The 22,133-nt window shown below is 39.9% G+C and overlaps 1 protein-coding gene across 10 annotated transcripts in view; it reads left to right on the forward strand.

Moving 5' to 3' along the window:
• The window catches only part of MYSM1 (Myb like, SWIRM and MPN domains 1), a 49,896-nt gene extending 30,855 nt beyond the window's left edge, over positions 1-19,041 (forward strand). For all 10 annotated transcript variants that reach the window (XR_016237338.1, XM_089337339.1, XM_051857716.3 and 7 more), the window contains 9 exons: positions 1,446-1,534; positions 2,949-3,003; positions 3,705-3,755; positions 4,781-4,855; positions 6,020-6,208; positions 7,277-7,409; positions 11,967-12,072; positions 12,247-12,304; positions 13,267-19,041. Coding sequence is in view for 9 of the 10 variants with exons in the window: in XM_089337339.1 (XP_089193465.1) it covers positions 1,446-1,534; positions 2,949-3,003; positions 3,705-3,755; positions 4,781-4,855; positions 6,020-6,208; positions 7,277-7,409; positions 11,967-12,072; positions 12,247-12,304; positions 13,267-13,425 (915 nt within the window). In the remaining variant the exon portion in view is untranslated. The remainder of the gene's footprint in view (positions 1-1,445; positions 1,535-2,948; positions 3,004-3,704; positions 3,756-4,780; positions 4,856-6,019; positions 6,209-7,276; positions 7,410-11,966; positions 12,073-12,246; positions 12,305-13,266) is intronic.
• Positions 19,042-22,133: the final 3,092 nt, after the last annotated feature.

The following is a 22,133-nucleotide window of genomic DNA, read 5'->3' on the forward strand; positions in this document are numbered from 1 at the left end:
TCCTGCTAATGTGGCTGTAAAGGCAATGGATTATGGTCCAAGTGCTTGGGCCCCTTCCACCTGGCTCCTGGCTTTGACCTGTCCCAGCCCCAGCTGTTGTGACTGGAGAGCAAACCAGCATATGGTAGCTGTCTCTCTATTTCTCCCTCTCTTTAAGATGGTCCCTACAATTAGAAGGTCCACCTAAATGTGTGATCAGAGGCTTCACAGATGTGATATTTGAGCTGAAGAATTGCGTAAGAGTCTTGAAAAAGAGATGAAAGCATTTCAGGCTAAAGGAGTTGCATCAGCAAAGCTGCGGTCATGGGGAAGTATTAGCTATATTCTGGAAAAGCTGCATAGCTCGTGTGGCTAGAGTGTAAGGTTGGTAGTAGGAGTGGAATGGGTAGATGTCTTTTATAAATATTTATATAGGGCTTACTATGTGTCAGATACTGTTGCCAGTATTTTATAAACACTAACTCATTTAATCTTTACAGTAACACCATGACATTGTTACTGTTACTGTTTCTATTTTTAAAGTTGAAGAAATTGAAGCACAGAAGCTTTAGCACTTGCTCGAGTTGCCCAGGTAGTAAATAACAGAGCCAAGTATTCTAATTTTTTGTTTGTTTATTTTAATGTTTATTTATTTGAAAGGCAAAGTGACAGAGACATCTTCCATCCACTGGTTCATTCCCTACATGGCCACAACAGCCAGGACTAGGCCAGGCCAAACCAGAAGCCAGGAACTCTGAATGGATTTCCCAAATGGGTGTCTTCCACTGCCTTCCCAGGCACGTTAGTGGGGAGCTGAATGGGAAGCAGAGCAGCCAAGACATATATCTGCACTCTGATATGGGATGCTGGCATCCTAAGTGGTAACTTAACCCACTTGGCCACTTCTGGCCATAGCATTCTAGCTGTAAGTTTGATATGGCTCTGTAATTTTAAAGCTTCTTTTCCTAAGGATTTATTTCTTTATTTAAAAATCTGAGTTACAGAGAGAGGGAGAGACAGAGATATCTTCCATCCGCTGATTCACTCCCCAGACAGCCTCAATGGCCAGGGCTGGGCCAGGCCAAAACCAGGACTCAGGGGCTTCTTCCAGGTCTCTCACATGGGTGGTGGGGCCCAACACTTGGGCCATCCTCTGCTGCTTTCCCAGGCCATTAGCAGGTAGCTGGATTGGAATTTGAGCAGCTGGGACTCAAACTGGAGCCCATATGGAACACTGGCATCGTGGGTGGCAGCCTTACACAGTATACCACAATACCAGCCCCAAAACAATTTTTTTAAAAATATTATCCAGCATTTCTATTTGTTAGTAGCAAGAAGGAGCACATCTTTATCAGTTTAATCTGTCCTATTCTCACATGCTCTTCAGCTTGGTTTTAAAGGATTGTTTTTATTGATTCTGCTTCTTGGTAGTTAATGGATTCTTTGATCAACTTGTTTTGTTTTAGCATCTCTCTGCTGAGGAATTGGCAAAAAGAAGAGAAGAGGAAAAATGCAAACCTGTTAAATCTTCAAAAGTGTCAAGAGCAACAAAAAGGTATAGTGATGTGTTATAAGTGTGATTTTAAAAAAATTATAAATGGTGAAAAAATGTGTGGAAAAGATATCTAATGGATGCATTATACTGTTCACATTAATTTTTCTAAAAATACTGCTAAACTTTTTGTAATTTTTTTTATTGCATTGATTATCAATTTGGGAGACCTTAAGCAAAAATGTTTAATTTGTTCAGGTTCAGTAAACATAGAATTAAACATGGTTGATAGGGGCTTTGTTTATGCCAGACATAACAACTCTAGACACTGGGACAGGTGACCTCATGAAATGATTGGTTGTGGAGTTTGTTGTTTTTCAAGGTATATATAATAAGCTCAAACATCTTACTTATAAAATTAAGGGTTACCAAATAAGTTAAAGCTCTTAGTTTTCTAGATCTCTCACTTCCTACAAGTGCCACATCAAGTAAACTTTAGTTTTGTCAGTATCTCTTTTAAAGCAAGACACCTAGGAAACCCATTAGGTTATTTTCTTACAAGTATTTGTCCTTGGGCAAGGTTTGGGTCCTCATTTATAAATAGTAATTAAAATAGCTGACACTGTTAGCTGAATTTTAAGCACTTCACATATATTAGCTCATTTAATCTTTATAACAACCTATGGAGTAGTTAATATTACTATTCCTGTTTTACAGATGAGAAAACTGACTTAAGTCTCTTTAGTAGAAATGTCCTATTCTCTTCCAATTTTATTAATAGCATGATTGTATTCTTATTTGTTTTTCTGAGCATAGCCTACAAAATCTTTTACTTGCTCTTAATATTTTTCTTCAACCTCGATTCTTTACTAGTCAAAGCCTTTCTATAATTTTTCTCATATTTACATGTTTTGTATCTAGTCTTGCCTACATTCCTCCTTTTTTATCTCCTTACTTTTTCACTTTAAAATAAGAGTTAATAGAATTTTCTGTGTGGATTAATTTCTTCAGTAGAACTCTTTGTGATTTGTTTATTCAGAAAACATTTATTGAATCCCTTCTCTGTGATGGGAACACTATTATATTGACAGGAGCATTATTGAGGAACTCCCATCCTTCTTGAATTTTCTTTCAGGTCTCATGTCAGAGTTAGGTACATTTCATTGAATTTTTTGAATCTGTTATCAGTGTAGGACACACGTCTGACCATTTGTAGGGTTCTTTTTGATGTGAAAGGAAATTAAGACAACAGAATTATTCTCTCCCCATATTTCTCTCCTTTTTTGTGAATTGAAAAGAACAGTGCTGCTTTATAAAGCATTATAGGGAATATCCTGAGAAATTTTCCTACTTTCACATTTTTCTCATTCAGGTAAAATTTCATTTAGATTACTGGTTTATATTTTCAAATTTGTGTGTAAATGTTATTTTTGTAATCTTGTTCATTTATATTAAAAATTAATTCTTTGTTTTTTAGCTCATTTGATCCTTTCCAACTGATACCTTGTAATTTTTTCAGTGAAGAAAAACAGGTACTATTTATGCATCAATGATTGATCGTAAATAATAATCTCCATCAGACAGGAAATATTTATTCTTTTTCTCTGTGAGGCATGTATACATGAAAACATTGGGCAAGGCAAGGGATATGAAGGGTCAGATGTGTGTTAATAGGTGAAAATGAGAGGAAATTTCTCCCTGCTGGATTTTTGAATAGTAATTTTTTAATAAGTCTATGATTTGTCTTTAAAGATTTATTTTGTTTATTTGAAAGTCGAGTTACAGAGAGAGGTAGAGACAGAGAGAGGTCTTCCACCTGCTGGTTCACTCCCCAGATAGCCGCAACGGCCGGAGCTGCACCAATCTGAAGCCAGAAACCAGGAGCTTCTTCTGGGTCTCCCATGTGGGTGCAGGGGCCCAAGGACTTGGGCCATCTTCCACTGCTATCCCCCAAGGCCATAGCAGAGAGCTGGATCGGAAGAGGAGCAGCTGGGACTAGAACCGGCACCCATACGGGATGCCAGTGCTTCAGGCCAGAGCGTTAACCTTGCTGCATCACAGTGCCGGCCCCAAAAGTCTATGATTTTTAAAATCAATGAGCTTTGATTATTGGTAATGGCTAATTAAGGAAATTAATTAATCTAATTAGAGGGCCAGTTAAGGAAAAAGGGATGGATGTTTCAACTGGGGAAGAAAAAAAAACTATGTGTCCCCATGTTTTTTTTTTTTTCAGGAGCCATTTCAGGTGAAAGTGGCTTCAGAAGCTCTTTTAATAATGGATTTGGTAAGGATAATCTATTGTATTTACGTAGTTATTCTGATTTCTGTTCTTGTGTATTTTTATTGCAGGCATTAGAGAGTATGGAAGACGGGTATTTTGGATCTTAATTGTCCTCTTTTATAAGGAATCTAAAAATAAGTCTTTTTTTTTTGGAAAAAAAGCCAAACAATTGCATGTTCCCATTTTTAGAGAAAATAAATTAATGTGAGTTCTTGCAGACTGTTTACCATAATTAATCCAGTTTTCATTTCCTAATATCCTCTGTCTGCTGCCTTTTAGATCACTGAAACAAACAAAACTCCTATAATCTGGAGGTTCCTTGTTTGCACCCAAGTGCCAACACCTCCAACAGTTGTGTTTGTTGTATTTTTCTGTACAAGGTCCCAGAGTGATTTTTACTTTGTGTATACTTATAATATTTCTCTTGACTAGGGAGATCAAATGGTATCTTCATTTACTTTTTCTTTTTTTTTTTTTTTTTAAGATTATTTATTTATTTATTTAAAAGAGTCTCAGAGAGAGGTAGAGACAGAGAGCAAGAGAGGTCTTCCATCCGCTGGTTCAATACCCGAGTGGCTGCAATGGCTGGGGCTGAGCCAATACGAAGCCAGGAGCTTCTTCTCCCATGTGAGTGCAGGGGCCCAAAGACTTGGGCAATCCTCTACTGCTTTCTCAGGCACATTAGCAGGGAGCTGGATTGGAAGTGGAGCAGCTGAAACTTGAACCAGTGCCCATATGGGATGCGGGGACTTTGTCACAGCGCCAGCCCCTATGTCTTCATTTTCTAAGTGAGAAAGTGTTGTCTTGGAGTGTTTGGGTCAAAGCCTCTCAGCTGATAGTAAAGATAGAGTTGAAATCTAGGTATGTGTGCACTGAGGCTGGCATCTGGTTCCCATGCTGTGCTGCTTCATTTTAGAATAGCATAATTACTATACTTATAAGTGACTGTCTTCTGGTAGTGCTTGCATTCTGATTTTTCTCAGGTGGATTTGTGCATTTGGGCTGAGTCTGTCTTGTGTTTCTTTTAGCATGCTCATGTTTCCATGGCAGAAGTAATTGGCCTATTGGGCGGAAGATACTCAGAAGGTGATAAGATAGTTGAAGTAAGTTCTTTTTTAAAAAAACAAGAATGCTGCTACTGTAACAAATATCTTTAAAAAACGATTATTTATTTGAAAGGCAGAGATACAGAGAAAGGAAAGAGATCTTCCATCCATTGGTTCACACACCAGGTGGCCACAATGACCGGGGCTGGGCCAGGCTGAAGCCAGGAGCCAGGCACTTCTGGGTCTCACATGTGGGTACTGGGGCCCAAGGACTTGGATCATCTTCTGCTGCTTTCCCGGGTGCATTAGCAGGGAGCTGGATCAGAAGAGGAGCAGCTGGGACTTGACGCAGCACCTGTATGGGATGCTGGTGCTGCAAGCAGAGACTTATTCTTCTATGCCACAGCACCTACCCCTGCACCAAATATCTTAATACAATTCACTGACTATAATACAGACTCTACCTATAATATAAGTATATATGAGAGTATGCAAATGTGGAAAATTGTGTATTCCCAAAAGTGACTTAACATTCCATATACTGACCCCCCCCCCCTTCTTTTAACTGTGGAGCAAGAACATTGCCTGACTTTGATTTCTTTAAAAAAAAAAAAAAGAAAAGAAAACATTCATTTATTTGAGAGAGAGAGACAGAAAGAGAGATCTTCCATCCACTAGTTCACTCCTCAGATGGCTGCAATAGCTTGGGATGGGCCACACTGAAGCCAGGAGTCTGGGACTCCATCCAGGTCTCCCACATGGGTGGCAGGGACACAAGCACTTGGGTCATCTCCCGCTGCTTTCCCAGGTGCTTTAGCAGGGAACTGGGTCAGAAGTGGAACAGCCAGGATTCAATGGGATCATATGGGATGCTGGCATCACAGGCTATGGCTTAACCTACTATACAACATACAGCCCTGACCCTGACTTCTTGTTACCTTCATCAGTAAAAAGCTCAGCTCCCAAGAAGCCAGAAATACCTGTTAATACTTGTAGTTGAAAATACACATCATTCTATTGAAATTGTCATAAATAATTGGAGTCATTGAAAGAATTGCCTATGTCTGACCTGGAAAACTAACCAGTATTATGACCTTCTGTTAATAGAAAAATACATGCCGTGTTTCTAGCATACAGTCACACTTTTGGAGTAGAACTCAGTTGCAAGTAATAGGATTCACAGAATTTCAGTATAATCACATGAAGATCAATCCTTTACAGGTCTGTGCAGCAGAACCATGTAACAGTCTGAGTACAGGACTACAATGTGAAATGGATCCTGTATCACAAACACAGGCCTCAGAAGCATTGGCTGTTAGAGGCTACAGTGTGATTGGATGGTATCATTCACATCCTGCGTTTGATCCTAATCCTTCCTTACGAGATATTGACACGCAAGCCAAATACCAGGTATGTTTATAGAAATGTATATATGTTGGCTGGCACCGCGGCTCACCAGGCTAATCCTCCGCCTTGCGGCGCTGGCACACCGGGTTCTAGTCCCGGTTGGGGTGCCGATTCTGTCCCGGTTGCCCCTTTTCCAGGCCAGCTCTCTGCTGTGGCCAGGGAGTGCAATGGAGGATGGCCCAAGTGCTTGGGCCCTGCACCCCATGGGAGACCAGGAGAAGTACCTGGCTCCTGCCTTCGGATCAGCGCGGTGCGCCGGCCGGCGGCCGCAGCGGCCATTGGAGGGTGAACCAACGGCAAAGAAAGACCTTTCTCTCTGTCTCTCTCTCTCACTGTCCACTCTGCCTGTCAAAAAAAAAAAAGAAAAAGAAAAAAGAAATGTATATATGCTATGATTGCACATCCCCCCTCCCGTTGCTTTTTATTAAATAAGTTAATGTTTTTAGCACTGCATTTCTAATATTTCTTACATCTGGGATTTTGAAATAACTTGCAGTTTTTTCTGGTGTAAGAGTGGTGTATGTTTATGTAAACATTGGAAAGTCAGCTGTTTTGTCCAGCACAGACAAGCCATAAAAGTAACAGTGATAAATATTCTAGAGTCTTTAAAAAGTGATGAGCAGCTAGGGCAGGGGTGGGTATAAATAATTGAAACTAATTGTAAACATAATTTGCTTTACTGAGAAAAACAGAGTTTTGGTTTACCTGCAATTTGGTATGTGAATGTTTTTGCTGTAAGCAGCTATTTGTAAATTGTTACTGTATTAGTAAGTATTATAACTGAGAGATAGTTAATATAACTATTAAATATATTCATGGCAATTGTAGATTTTGTAGGCCATGTGCTTTTCATTTTAAGGGTCATTTCAGATTGGCTTGGAGACATTCTGGCCTGAAAATTTTACAGTGTGAAATGAATGTATGAGTGTAAGGCATTTCATTTAGTTGTTGCTTAGATTTGAAGTTTTTAGTGTAACTTTTTGTTCTTATTTTTCCCTATTAGATGTTTCAAAAGTTTATATAGATAAAGTCTATGTTTTTGGACTCATTATACTTTTCTTATAATTGCAGACTTACTTCTCCAGAGGAGGTGCAAAGTTCATTGGAATGATTGTTAGTCCCTATAATCGAAACAATCCTTTACCATATTCTCAGATTACCTGCCTTGTTATAAGTGAGGAAATGAGCCAAGATGGCTCTTACCGTAAGTTTTTAATAAGATCCACTTCATCCCCTTCATTTCTTTGAATTTACAAGGTGAAGAATTTACAAGTTTAGGATTGTTTGATGCAAAAGTATATCCATCCTCTAGGGATTCACTGTGTGTCACCTCATGCAGCTGCCTCTTAGCTTTCAAAATGTGTCAGTATATTTAAGTTCCCATTGGCCACCAGCAAAAGGATTAAAATGTGAAGAAAAGTTAGTGCCAAGCAGGTATTGAAGACACTGCAGTAAACAAAACAGACAAAAACCTGTATGCTCATGAAAATTTTTCTGTGAATGCTGCCTGGCCTTCTCTGCTGTAGCATGCATATGAAAAAGAAAAAAAGTGGCTGCTCGCCCTTTGTCACCTCTCACTTTAAACTTAACAATGATTAACTCCAGTTTTATACCTCTTTGTTCTTATTCCGTCTCAAGAAAGAGTTTGGTTCACATAACCTAACACATGACTTGATTCCTCTGGGGTTGAGTCCTCCTGTGCTCCAGTTAACACTAGGTGGATAGGGATGAGTGTAATAGATAGGAAAAGGAAGGGAGTGTGGATGGAAAGGAAAATGAATGAAAGAAAACATTTGTCTAGGCCGGCGCCGTGGCTCAATAGGCTAATCCTCCACCTTGCGGCGCCGGCACACCGGGTTCTAGTCCCGGTCGGGGCGCCGGATTCTGTCCCGGTTGCCCCTCTTCCAGGCCAGCTCTCTGCTATGGCCAGGGAGTGCAGTGGAGGATGGCCCAGGTGCTTGGGCCCTGCACCCCATGGGAGCCCAGGAAAAGCACCTGGCTCCTGGCTCCTGCCATCGGATCAGCGCGGTGCGCCGGCTGCAGCGGCGGCCATTGGAGGGTGAACCAACGGCAAAGGAAGACCTTTCTCTCTGTCTCTCTCTCTCACTGTCCACTCTGCCTGTCAAAAAAAAAAAAAAAAAAAAAAAAAAAAAAAAAAAAAAAAAAAAGAAGAAGAAAACATTTGTCTGCTCTAGTATGTTTGCTTTTTTCTACTCTATCTTTAATATCACTGCTCTAGTTCAGGTCTCCTCTAGACACTGCCTCTGCAAATGCCATATTGAATTCCTCCTGTTAAATCATGAGTTCTTGGACAGTAGATACTAAATGGTACTCATTTTTTTATCTTGTTTCTAACACATGGCCTGGCATAAAGTAGGTTCTAAATGAATGCTTAATAATTTTTCTTTATTTTTTTAAGATTTATTTTATTTATTTGAAAGGTAGAGTACGGAGGGCAGAATATGCTTGTTTACTCCTCAAATGGCTATAGTGGCTGGGGGTGAGCCAGGCCAAAGCCAGAAGCCAAGAAATCCATCCGGGTCTCCCATGTAGATGATAAAGGCCCAAGTACTTGAGCTGTATTCCACTGCTTTCCCAGGCTCATTAGCAAGGAACTGGATTGGAAGCAGAGCAGCTGGGACTCGAACCTGCACTCCAATATGAGCATCTGTACCAATTTTTTCCTGCCTTCATGGTCACCTGTATCTTTTTTTATTGATTTATTTTTATTATTTGAAAGGCAGAGTGACAGAGCGAGAGAGATGAGAACTTCCATCTGCTAATTCACTCCCCAAATGGCTGCAGTGGCCAGAGCTGGGCCTATCTGAAGCCAGGAACCAGGAGCTTCTTCCAGGTCTCCCACACCAGTGCAGGGCCCCAGGACTTAGGCCAGCTTCTACTGCTTTCCCAGACCATAGCAGAGAGCTGGATCGGAAGCGGAGCAGCTGGGACTTCAACCGGCGCCCATATGGGATGCTGGCATCGCAGGTGGCAGCTTTACCTGCTGTGCCACAGTGCCAGCCCCAGCATATTAGATCTAATCCTAAATCCTTTGCTTTGCTTTGCTCCTCTTGGAAACCCTCTGTAAGAATTATCATTTTCCACAAGCTTGGATCAGGCCCTATCTTTAAAATATCTAATGGGTAAGCCTTTTCTGTACTTACGACTATTAGGTAATATACTTTGGATTAATTTTATTCTGATTATAGGAATGAGGATTCTGCCCAAAAAGAAGTCTTCAGTGTATTTTATCAACTTAGAAAAATATTAATAACAAGCAGAGCTGTGAATAATTGTACTTTAGATGTATGTTTATCAGTACAGACTGAAAATGCATTATTTACCTTTTTAGTTCCCTATTTTCTACTTTCATTGAAAGTTGGATTCATTCATCTGGAGTCAAATCTCATCTCTGACATTTATTGGTTATTATGCCTTGGGCAGGTTAATTAACCTCTCTCATTTACCTTTGCTACTGGTATCAAATGAGAAAAAAGTATTACCTTGCTTACAGTGCTTGTGGTTGTAAGGATTGTTGGTAACATATATGAAGTGTTTAGCAAATAATAGGTTTTTAGCAATTACGATTATAGCTGATGTCTGTGCTTAATAAATAATCAAACCGTGTCAAGTAAATAATTATCACTAAAAGGGCTTGTTTAATAGCCCACATACTATAATATGTCACTCTTCTTAAGATATTAGAGGGGAAAAATAAAAATAAGGGGGAGGCTGGCGCCATGGCTCAGTAGGCTAGTCTTCCGCCTTGCAGCGCCAGCACACTGGGTTCTAGTCCCGGTCGGGGTGCCGGATTCTGTTCCGGTTGCCCCTCTTCCAGGCCAGCTCTCTGCTGTGGCCAGGGAGTGCAGTGGAGGATGGCCCAAGTGCTTGGCCCTGCACCCCATGGGAGACCAGGAAAAGCACCTGGCTCCTGCCTTCGGATCAGCGCGGTGCACTGGCCGCATCGCACTGGCCGCGGCAGCCATTGGAGGGTGAACCAACGGCAAAGGAAGACCTTTCTCTCTGTCTCTCTCTCTCACTGTCCACTCTGCCTGTCAAATAAATAAATAAATAAATAAAACATAAGGGGGAAAAATTAAGAAATGAAAAAAAAAATTAGGCTTAGAATCTTCTTCCTTCCTGTAGAATACCTCAAAAAAATGTCTGTTTAGAGCACAAATGATAATTAAGCTGTGCTTTGTTTCATTGTGAAGGAATACATTCCTGATTTTTTCCCTGGGTATTTCATACAAGCTTATTTGCTGGATTTTATTTACTTAAAAGAGGTTACTATGGCAAAAACTCAATTGAAAGCCAGTGTGATAAAAAATAAACACATAAGAGGCCAGTGCTGTGGCGCGGTAGGTTAATCCTCCACCTGCAGTGCCAGCATCCTATATGGGTGCCAGTTCTAGTCCCAGCTGCTCCTCTTCTGATGCAGCTCTCTGCTATGGCCTGGGAAAGCAGCAGAAGATGGCCCAAGTCCTTGGGCCCCTGCACCTGTGTGGGAGACCTGGAAGAAGCTCCTGGCTCCTGGCTTCGGATTGGCCCAGCTCTGGCCGTCACGGCCAACGGATGGAAGACCTCTCTGTGTCACTCCCTCTCACTGTAACTCTACCTCTCAAATAAATAAATAATAAAATGTTAAAAAAAAAAAAAGAACAGCAACAAAACAAATAAATATATAAGCTCTCCAGCGAGACTGCCTGGGTTCAGGTTCTGCCTCTACCTCTTATATATGACCAAATTTGAATTATCTAATATTTGTGTGACTCAGTGTCCTCATCTGAAAAATAGGTCCAATAGTGGTGGCTCCTTCATTTAAAATGACCTCAAATATATAAAGCACCTAAAGCCTGGGCACATGGTAAGCATTATATCAGTGTTGTTACCACAGTGACTCTGGCCTTCGGTATTGATCAGTTGAGCTTTTCTTTCAGTACACTGCAGATGCATTTACGTGACAGTCTTGACGGAAGTGTTAGAAATTGCTGAGATGGCCCATTGGTGTTTTTTCCTTTCCATCTGTATATGTGCTGTCCACCCTTTGGGCTCCTTTCCTCTGCATTGAGCATGACAGCTTTGACTGAAGTGCAGTTGCTCCTTCCCCAGAGTTAATCCTATTCCCTGTCTCGTCTTTCTTAAATTAGCCACTGTAGGGAGGGGGAATGAGTACAGGTTCAAAAGTCTGGCAGACCTTCTGGGCTTTCAGATTTAAGCTCAGATACTTTGCTAGCCTGAATTCATTGTTTACTCTCTCAATCTGTTTTTTCATCTGTAAAATAGGAATAATGCTACCTACCTTATAGCATTGTTGTAAGTTTAACAACCTGTTTAATGAAATAAGTAAATAAATAAATAGATCACCAAGATGGCAGTATGTCCTAGTTTACCTAGGACAGCCTCAATTTAAGCCTGTGCTTCTGGCGTAATTATTAGCAGTGTCTATTTGCTCTTAAAACATCTTTCAGTTTGAGCAGCAAATTAGGTGATCATCCTGCCTCACAGTGCCTTGCAAAGAATTGTCATGCAAGAGACACTTTTAATTTTCTTTATTATTATTAATAACTTGGCATTAATATGCTTGGTAGACCAGATACAGTCAGGTAATAAATATTTAATGAATGCCCACTATGCTTATGGTGTTATTCAGGCTGGTCTGCCAAAGTATAAAGACACTGAAGGGGATTTTAAGTAATTAAAAGGAGACTGGAGGTTTAAGAAATGGTGGATGAAAATGTGCTTCTGTATGCTTGTCTAGGTTTACCTTACAAATTTGAAGTACAACAGATGTTAGAAGAACCTCGGTGGGGATTAGTGTTTGAAAAGACAAGATGGATAATAGAAAAATACAGGCTCTCCCATAGGTATGTACCGGGCTTTGCAGTGGTTGCACAGCTGCAGCATTTCCCGTTAAATTATGTTTCAGAGAAAACCCAAGTTAAATATAAAATTGTGATGTATGGTATCAGTGATGGTTTGTTACACAGCTGATTGGTTTATAGCATTTGCTTCATCAGTTTTCATATTTCTTCCTGCAGCAGTGTCCCCATGGATAGAATCTTTCGCCGGGATTCTGACCTGACTTGTTTGCAGAAAGTAAGCTGCCTTCATTTTAATTGGTTCCATTGTTCACAGATTCCAGAGCTATTCTTCTCCATGTGTTTTCCCATGATGCCTAATGCTTTGTGGATACATTTTCTGTGTATTTCCTTTATTGCTTTTTCCTTTCTAAAATTAATTTCAGGAGATAATTAGTAATATGTTTTGTTGTTTAAGCTTGTACATAGAAATAATACTGTTTTAGAATGAATTTGTCAGTGTTGACTGATAAATTTCTTAGCAGATTATTACTGCACAGTAAAGAACATTTTTCTCATTTTATTAAATTCCAAAGCACCTTGTTTCTTTTGTTTAGCTTTAACAGTTGATTATTTTAAAGAATGATGGTATAAATCTAGCAATTCAATTTAAATGGTCATTTTATTTAACTTTCTAGTAGAAAATAATAGTTTTGAATTCTTTTATTTCATTTCTACTTTGCTTCTGTCATCTGTTAAGACCTGTAGTGTTGCAATATTTATCTTTTTTGGAGGGGTGGGTAGCTGTTTGGGAATAGAAAATTTCCATATATTAAACTTCTTTTTACTATTTGGCACCTCTTTCTGTGTGCTGTTGAATGATTAATATGTATATTTCCTAGAAAATAGACTATAATTTTGAAATGACAGAGTCCTGTGTTTGAATGTAGATAGTTTTTCTTTTCAAAAAAAAAAAAAGTCAAGATTTGTCCAAAGTAGAAAGCATTACATAATCCCAGGTTTGTCTCCTTATGTAAAATTGTAAAGGAACTAGATTATAAAGGAACTAAACTGTTTCCCGACAGTAGTTTCCAGCATTTCAGCTGTTCAATTAAACACAAGTTAATCTTCAGCCACACTTAAGGAGAGTGTTTCTCATTTGAAAAAATGTGAGATTTGGAAAAGAAAGAAGTTTAGTAATGCAAACCCTCTTCTTACACTTGGTATGTATTTAAATATAAAACTTTTCTCTTCAACTAGCTTTTGGAATGTCTGAGGAAAACTCTGAGCAAAGTAGCCAATTGCTTCATTGCTGAAGAATTCTTGACTCAAATAGAAAACTTGTTCCTTGCCAATTATAAAAGCAAGCAAGAAAATGGAGTGTCTCCAGAGAACTGTACAAAGGAACTATTAATGTAATTATTTTAAAATAAGACATTTTAATCTTGATAATGATAGAACCTACTTAACCTTGAAATCATTGTAATTTGGGTAAAAGTGGCACAGTTTTGGTATTTATTCTCTAGTTCACAAAATCCATACTTTGCCACATAAATCATATACAAAGGAAGAGATGTGGGCTTGTTTTATATTGTGATTATCAGGGTGCTGTGTAAACCAAGGTCTACCACAATGTTCCAGTCCTGTATTATACAACACAAGGCTATGAAAATGTATACAGGTGGTCTGCTTTACTGTTGTGTTCTGATTGGTGAGTGAAGTGGATGTCTCTGCTTTTTTATTTCTTCCCTGAGCTAGTCATTTATTATGTTCCATTTTGGTATCTCATATCTCATTAGAAACACTTCCACATTCCTCTAGTATGTTCTGATGAGATTTGTTTATTTGTTATTTGGAGTTGCAAATGAGATATGCTTGAGTGATCACTGAAAAAATTAACATGGTTGAGAACTACTGATTAATAAATCAAACAGCAGGCTGTGTGGGGTCAGGAGAAGCACGTGGAGCAAATCTTAAAAACAGAAGAGAGACCCAAAGGAAAGAATCAAATTGCCAGTTTTTAATCATAGGTGTTTTCCTCCATTTTATAAAATAAGCCATTTTCTCAACTATTTAAAGCTTTTTTAAAGGATTTCACATACATAAAATAATTATCTTCAACTGCATGTCCACATACATTAGTGTGTGGTAAAACCTCATTTTACTGGAACTGATAATCATGGCCCTCACACTTAATGTTTTTCTCACTTATCAAGATAAACAGGCAAATTACCATAAAGCTTGAATCAATCAGATTTAATTTTCAAAACAAAAAGGCGTCCAGGACATAGCATGTATTTGGCCCAGTGTCCTATATTTTCTGGACCTTAAGTAGAGGTATGCAGACTTTTTTTATGTCGAGGTTCAGTTTGTAAACAATTTTCTGTTTTTCAAGCCACATAACAGTCTCTATCAGGTATTCTTCTTTGTATTCTTAGAAAGCTGTTTACAAATTGAAAACCATTTGTAGTTCAGGATCCTCAGGAAATATAGGATGCTAGTCGTCATTTTCTAGTCCCTGAGCTAGGGAATTTCAGACATTAGAATCTTGTTTTGGATTCATGAACCTGAGACACCAGCTGATCTTGTGTCATCTTCAGATGATAACAAGACTCAGAATTGTGACCCATAATTAAGTACAATTTAAAATTTATTGCTGCCTCTTACTGAAATTTAATAGATTTGTTCATTTTTATTAAACTTAATTTACACTATTTCTCCAAGCATTCTTACTTGTAACCATTTCTTTGTATTCAAGCCAGATATGATTCTGTAGTTCTGTGTTTATTTGGTTGTAATCAATAGCCAAAGCAGAATAAGGCGGTTTTGGAAGAAGCATTGAGCCCTTTTTGAGTGACCTGGGTCAACCTTGTGACTTTGGAAAATACAGTTCAGTTTCACTGGGCCAAATTTAACTGAGATGTACATTATCTGTTAGTGTCCTTCCAGTTTTAAAATTGTATGGTTCATTGTAATTATTGGACTACTCCCCTGTAACTTTATATTTAAGGTAGTTCAGTTCCCTAATTAATATTTTAAAAAAAGATCATTGGTATTGTCTATCTTTCTGTGCAGCTAGGATAAACAATGAAAAGTACCTTATAATGTAATTACTGTGAGGTCCAGGAGTGCAAGAGTTTTATACCAAAACTCTGGGAACCTTAACTCTTGTCTTGATTCTATTATTAGCTTTGCTGTGTGGTTTTGGTCAAATCTTACAACCTTTCTGAATGTCAGGCTCCTCACTTGTAATTGAAGGATCTGAATTTTGTGACTTGTTCCTTTCCAAGTGTAAAAGTCTGTGGTTCTGTGGGAGGCAATAATTCATTCCCTTGTGCTCCTCTTTTGACCATACTTACTTATTGTACATTGGGAAACAGACACTAAAAAGTGATTTTTGTTAGTTTCTTCTTTTTTTAAGATTTATTTATTTATTTGAAAGGAACAGTTAGAGAGAGAGAGAGATCTTCTATCCGCTGATTCACTCCCCCAAACGGCCGCAATGGCCAGAGCTGAGTGGATCCAGAGCCAGGAGCTTCTTTCCCCGGGCTCATTGTCAGGGAGATGGATCACAAGTGGAGCAGTTGAGACTCAAACCGGCGCCCATAATGGTGGCTTTACCCATTGTACCACAACACCAGCCCTGAGAGCACAGTTTTTAAAATCATGTTCACTGAGTATTTTTTTCTGACTATAGAGTACCTTTGTCTTATATATTTTTAAACGCAGAGAAGTATAAGTATAAATATCTCAATTCTTCTATCTAGAAAACCACAGTTTAATTAGATCCTTCCCTTTTTGTTTTATTTTTGACAGTATAATTTTGGACATTGAACTTTTTTTTTTTTTAAATATTTATTTGAAAGAATTACACAGAGAGAGGAGAGGTAGAGAGAGAGGTCTTCCACCTGCTGGTTCACTCCCCAGTTGGCCACAGCAGTGGGAGCTGCGCTGATCTGAAGCCAGGAGCTTCCTCCGACTCTCCCACATGGATGCAGGGGCGCAAGGCCTTGGGCCATCTTTTACTACTTTCCCAGGCCATAGCAGAGAGCTGGATTGGAAGTGGAGCAGCCAGGTCTTGAACCAGTGCCCATAAAGTATGCCGACATTGCAGGCGGCGGCTTTACCCACTACACCACAGCGCTGGCCCCTGAACTTTGTTATTTATTTGCTTCCCTCCTGCCCCTTTTTTCTCTTGTCATGTTCCTAAAACAGCTTTGTAACAGTGGGGGTGCACTTTCCTGGCACTGCCAGCCTGGGCAACGCAACATAGCTGTTGCAAGGCTTCGGAGAAACAGAGACGTCTAGAACCAAGTGGGAGTAACACAGGAGTCAGGTTCTGAAAAACCTACTTCTAATAACACAGCTGTGGAGAAAGGGCTTGAAAATACCCAAGTCTCTTCAGCCAGTTTTGTTCTTTCTATTACTGCACAGTGACTAAAATAAAGAGCTTAATCGTTTTTTCTCTTCCTGCCTGGCTAATGGAAGTTGACACTGATATTTAGTTTTCTTTAAAAGTCTGATTTCAAAGTAGCATTCAAAAAGAGAAAACTCAGTGAAACAGATAGTAATATCCAACTCTTTCTCCCTCCATTATGTTAGCCCTGAGTCACTGTCTTCTAATTCTTTTAAATAATCGTCAGTTTCCTTTCCCACAGTTGGTTTGACCCTCTCCTCAGAGCTGCATTGCGATTTTCACAGGCCCAGGCACTTTGCCTTCTTGGTTCCTTTCTTCCATGCAAAATATTACCTTTTCTAATTGTGTATGTATAAAATGACCTTCTTGCTATTTTCGATTAAAACATTTCTTTCAGTTTAAAAAAGTTCCATTTTTGTCTCTCATGAAGCTGAACAAAATTAGAGCATTTTTGTGGGCCTTTTTTTAAGATTGATTTATTGATTTGAAAGAGCTACAGAGAGAGAGCAAGCCGCCATCTGCTGGTTCCCTCTCCAGATGGCTGCAACAGCCAGGGTTCGTTCAGACCACAGACAGGAGCCAGAGCTTCATCCAGGTCTTCATATGGGTGCAGGGGCCCAAGCTTTTCCCTGCTTTTTCCACTGTTTTTCCCAGGCCATTAGCAGGGAACTGGATCAGAAGTGGAACAGGTGAGATTCCAGCTGTGCCCATATGGGATGCCGGCTTTTACCTGCTACGCCACGACCACAGTCCCCTTATGGGTCTCTTGACACCCACTGTGGGTGTGAAGTGCTGTGCCTAATGGGTCAGCAGGCTGTGCTGGTGCTGTGCCAGCAGTCACTGCTGCCCGCAGACGCTGGGCTGGAGCACTGCAGTCCGCTCTTCCAGATCTAGTCTTGCACTTCATTCTCCCCTGACCTGACCGAAACTCAGGAGTGTTGCTTGGGACCTTCATCCTCAGAAACACACAGGAGGTGGTGGTAGTGCTAGTTGTCTGGTGGACCTTTTGTTCCGGTCCTGAGTTTCAGAGGAGCATCCTGCTTCCATTCTTTCCTCCCCACCTCTCTCAGACCCTCTCCCTTGTCCTCACTCCCGCTGGTTCCTAGCTCTCTTCATACAGGCACAGCATCATTCTGTCCATCACTGAAAACTAGGCCTGCAGACGAGAGATGAACAGACCTGCTCCCATTCCTCTGGTTAGGGAGTGGGGTGAGATCTGACACAGTTCAGTGAGAGGCCTTGCAGCTCTCTGGGTCGCAGAGAGCACCATGATCTCAATGTGCCAGCCTGAGCAAGCCTCCTGCTCTTTAGTTTATCTTCTTCGGGTTTATTAAGATGACATAGGAACTGATAGGACCAGAGTGTCCTGGAATGCTGCTCTGACTTAGAAAGAGCCCTATGACACCTCTCTGACCTGACCGCCTGAATCATAGCCGCCCATCTGCAAGTCATCAGCAATCATCCCATTGTGGACGCCTCCATAGAAGTCAGTCAGAGAGCATGCAAACTGAATTTTTTTCGCCTACACTCTCGCCAATAGCTGTAAACTACATCTGCTGTCTTACATTATGGTATTTAGGAAAACTTCTTTCACCCAAGTACAAAGAGAAGCACACAATTTTTTTAAGAATCCTCTGGCCCATCAGGATTAGTAAAATTCAATAAAGAAATTTGATCTGCATCTCCAGTTTACCAGTACTTTAGTAGTTTTCTTACAAATTAATATATTTTGTAATATATCCAGAAAATTATTGTGGGAGAATATATAATATATTTTAGCTTAGCCTTTTTCTTAAATGGTTTTATGAGTGCTGTTTACTCCATCTCTTTTTTTTTTCTTTTTTTTTTTCCTCTAAGTTCTAATTGTGTTTTCTGGTATTTTCTGAATCTGTTTTCTAAACTACCTTAAGTCCTTCCTGGAATAAGGGAAGGTATAAATATGTTATCCCTACCTAAATCAGGAGAAAATTAAATTATCGCGGAGAAGATGTGATTATGCCAAGGACTCTATGTGGAACTAAATACAGTCTCTTTTTATTTATGAGCATATTCATAAGAAGTTTAATTTTGGGGGAAGAATGCCTGATATGCTATTTTTGAGGTTTCCAAGTATAGTCTCTTAGGAATTAAGAGGTTTGTTAAAATGTCTTTATTGATGTATTCCTGTTTCATAGATTACCAAAAAACAGTTAACTTCAACCTATGAATTATAAAAATAGCATTTAGATTCTAGCCTAATTTAAATAGATCAGTCATATATCTTTAAATTTGTGGATTTTACTTGTAAATATATGTTGTAAGCTTACTAGACATACAAGTATTGCATGATTATTGATAAAACTGTTGCTACTGGTTTTCATCAATTTGAATTTTGGAATGTTCTTTAATAAAATATGATTTAAACTATTTTGTACATTAAATATGATACCATGTTGTATACATCTGTATTAAAGAATATTGTAAATATCAATGTTTGTAGATTTATCAAAGGTTTACCTTAAAAATTATTGAACTCTTCCTGCCCCATACTTACTTGTGACATATTCTAAAATATCTTATTTTAAGCTTTGGGATTTTATCTTAGGTAAAAATAAAGTTATCATTTGATCTCTTTCTAAGTTACTAGTAATATATACATTGAATTGCAAAAAAAAAAAAATTGCCACACCAATTCAGCAAGCACTGGTCGAGCACGGTGGGGTACTCAGAGGTGAGCGAATTGTGATGGCGTCTTCACCTGGAATGCCTGCAACCTCGCTAAGTGGGAAAACAGGTAAAACCCTACATGAACAGCTGAGACTTCAAGTCAAGCTGGAATTATTACTGCCTGGGAGACTTTGAGGGGAATAGATGGTTAGACAAATGGGATATAATTCTCTGGGCCATGAGCAGTGAGATCCGTCTCGGAAGAGGTCGCCTGGCAGTACTAGGCTAGATGCGCTGGGGGAAGATGTTCCAGAAAGGAGAGCCCTTAGTGTAGGTGGGAGTGAGACAGATTTAGAGGATGGTCCAAGTCTTTCTGTCACAGGTAGGGCCTAGGAAGGTGCTAGTGATGAAAGCAGCACACTGTGAATCCACTAAATTATGACTATAGGAAGTATAAAGGTAAAACTCCCACTTTAAAATCAGTAATAACTCATTACCTGATCTTTAACTTTCCAGTCCTTTTTTCTAGCATAGACAAAAGCTGCAAGTGTAGAAGACAGCCGCAGGAACATACCTTCAGCTTCTGTGCTTCCCTCGGGGGACGTACAGATCCATGGCTTCTTTGCGGGAGGTGCATTCTGCAGTACAGATTTGCCCTAACGGATCTGACTGATTCTCAGTTGCACTTCACGTCCCCTCCCCCCCCCCCTATTTTATTAAAGACTAAATCCCTCTTTTCCCCACACTCTTAACACTTCTCAGAATGGGTTCCTGGAAGGTTAGTTGCTAGATCAAGAGATGCATACCCTTTAAATTTTGTTAGTATCTGCAGAGAAATCTGTAATTCCTGTAAATTAATTTTTTTCACCATAGGACAAGCAGTGTTCATCTTGTAATCAGGACCAATTGAACTCAAGGATCTAAATAGTAATTTGGGTGGCAAAGTACAGGGACATTGCGAGTTCTGATTGCATCAGGCATTGTTTTCTGGGGGAGCTCATTCCTCTGCAGGGTCATTAGGAATTCTTGTTAAGCATTTGCTTTAATTTTCTGATCCTGGCCAGCACTGCACTCAGCCTGTGGCTGCAGAGGTACGTTGTCCTGCAGCCATGCTGTTTACATTGCAATGGTTCTTCCCAGCTCTTGCTGATGCTTTCTGTATCCCCGATTCTCAGTTATCTTTCTCGGAAACTTACCTTAAATACAAAATTGTTACGGCTAAATTTAGAATACATTTTCTGCCTTTCATTTTTTTTTCTGCTATCAAAAGCAAGACCAATTTAGAAATCAGAAATTACCAATTTAGGTAATCAGTGATTCCTCACCCATCCACCTCATTAACAAGACCACTCTACAATGCAGAAGAGTTGGGAATTTTCAGAAAATGAGTTTATTCTATCTACATAAGTGAATATTGGACTGTCTTCCCACACACGTCACACCTGATATAATTGTGCCTTCTGTTCCCACTGATAAATGACTAGGAGATTGTATACATCAGAGTCCCTTTGTGTAACAGAATAAGGAAATCTTCACAAGGCCTTTTTCAGAACAGAATGTTTTTGTAACCACAATACATTTTGCATGTATAAGATCTGTTGTATCAGCTTGCTTTTTTGGAATACCTCAAGTTAAATTCCAACGTCATGAAACTGGACAGTATGTTAGGACAACTAAGGCTTTTCAGTGCCTTCACTCATTATGTCCAATGCAGGAGTACCTGACTGAGTGTCTCTCCTGGGCAGGCTCATCTCCAGTAAGTAATTCAGGTCCCCAGGTTCTTTTCACACATGGGTTTGCCCTGTGGTGGCTCCAGCTAGCCCAGGAGCCATCCACTGGAGGGCGAGGTGAAAGAGGAAGAATAAAAGATCACTCAGCTGGCACTTGGGGACTTTGGTTTGGAAGTATACTTACCAGTTTGCTCATGTTCCTTTGGCAAGAGCTAGTCATGGTCCCACTTGAATGCAAAGGGGACTCCCAAGTGGGGTCCTGATGGGACAGCTGCTTCTCAAAACTCTACAGTATGGAAAGGAACAGAAATCTGTTGGTAACATCTCCAGGGTAGGCAGCTTGGGTTGACTAAGTCATCTTTAAGTGGCTTTTACTGTGCTTGAGACTCCAGGTTCTTAAAAGTTGACAGGTTACTCTGAAAGGAGTAGGTGCTGTGATAATAGCTGTTGATAAAGGTGATTTCTGGGATGGCTTCCCAGCATTAACAATCTGTTCTGAGTTCAGTGAGCTGCATATGATATATGATAATGATATGATAGGATACATGATAAACACCATTCCTATTACTGAGACCTGTAAAAATACCTCTTACATGTTCCAAACAATGATGTTAGACCAGAGGTTGCATTTGGCTATCCAGAGGACAAATGAAAAGGTTTAAAGAAAAGGGATAAGGAGAAAGATGTATAAGAAAAGTTGACTAAAACTGTAACTTGGATAACTTCATAGTCATCCTACTGTGCTATAGAACCCCAGAACAACTTACCCTGTCCAACTCCAACCTGGTACCCATCAAGCAACCCTTCCCCTCTTCTGGATATGCGTCAGACTACTCATTCACTCTTTTAGGCAAAGTATGAGACTGGGGTATTTCCATGGTTTACTAGTATAGCTTAGAAATCGGTGTGGAGCTGGGGTGGGCGTTTGGCCCAGCGGTTAAACCACTCTTTGAGCATCTGTGTACCATATTGGAGTTCTTGGGTTCAGGTCTTGGCTCTGCTCTTTGTTAAGTCCCTGTCAGCCACATGGATCTGTGGAGTGAACCAGCAGATGGATGTACTTTGTCTCTCAAAAGAATTTTTTGTTGTTGTTGGAAGAATTGCTATAAAACCAAGTACTATATACTTTTTACATTTATTCGACTGATGGAGAGCTCGCCCATCTGCTTTGTTACTCCCCAAACGCCTATAAAGGCTGGGGCTGAGCTGAGGAGCTGGAAACTCAATACAGGTCTCTCACATGGGTGTCAGGAACCCAGTCACTTGAGCCGTCACTGCTGCTTCCCAGCTTCTACCTTGGCAGGAAGCTGCAGGCGGGAACTAGAGCCAAGGAT

Source organism: Oryctolagus cuniculus, chromosome 7, assembly GCF_051225735.1.
Source record: "Oryctolagus cuniculus isolate XC-2025 breed Fujian yellow rabbit chromosome 7, ASM5122573v1, whole genome shotgun sequence".
Taxonomy (NCBI): Eukaryota; Metazoa; Chordata; class Mammalia; order Lagomorpha; family Leporidae; genus Oryctolagus; species Oryctolagus cuniculus.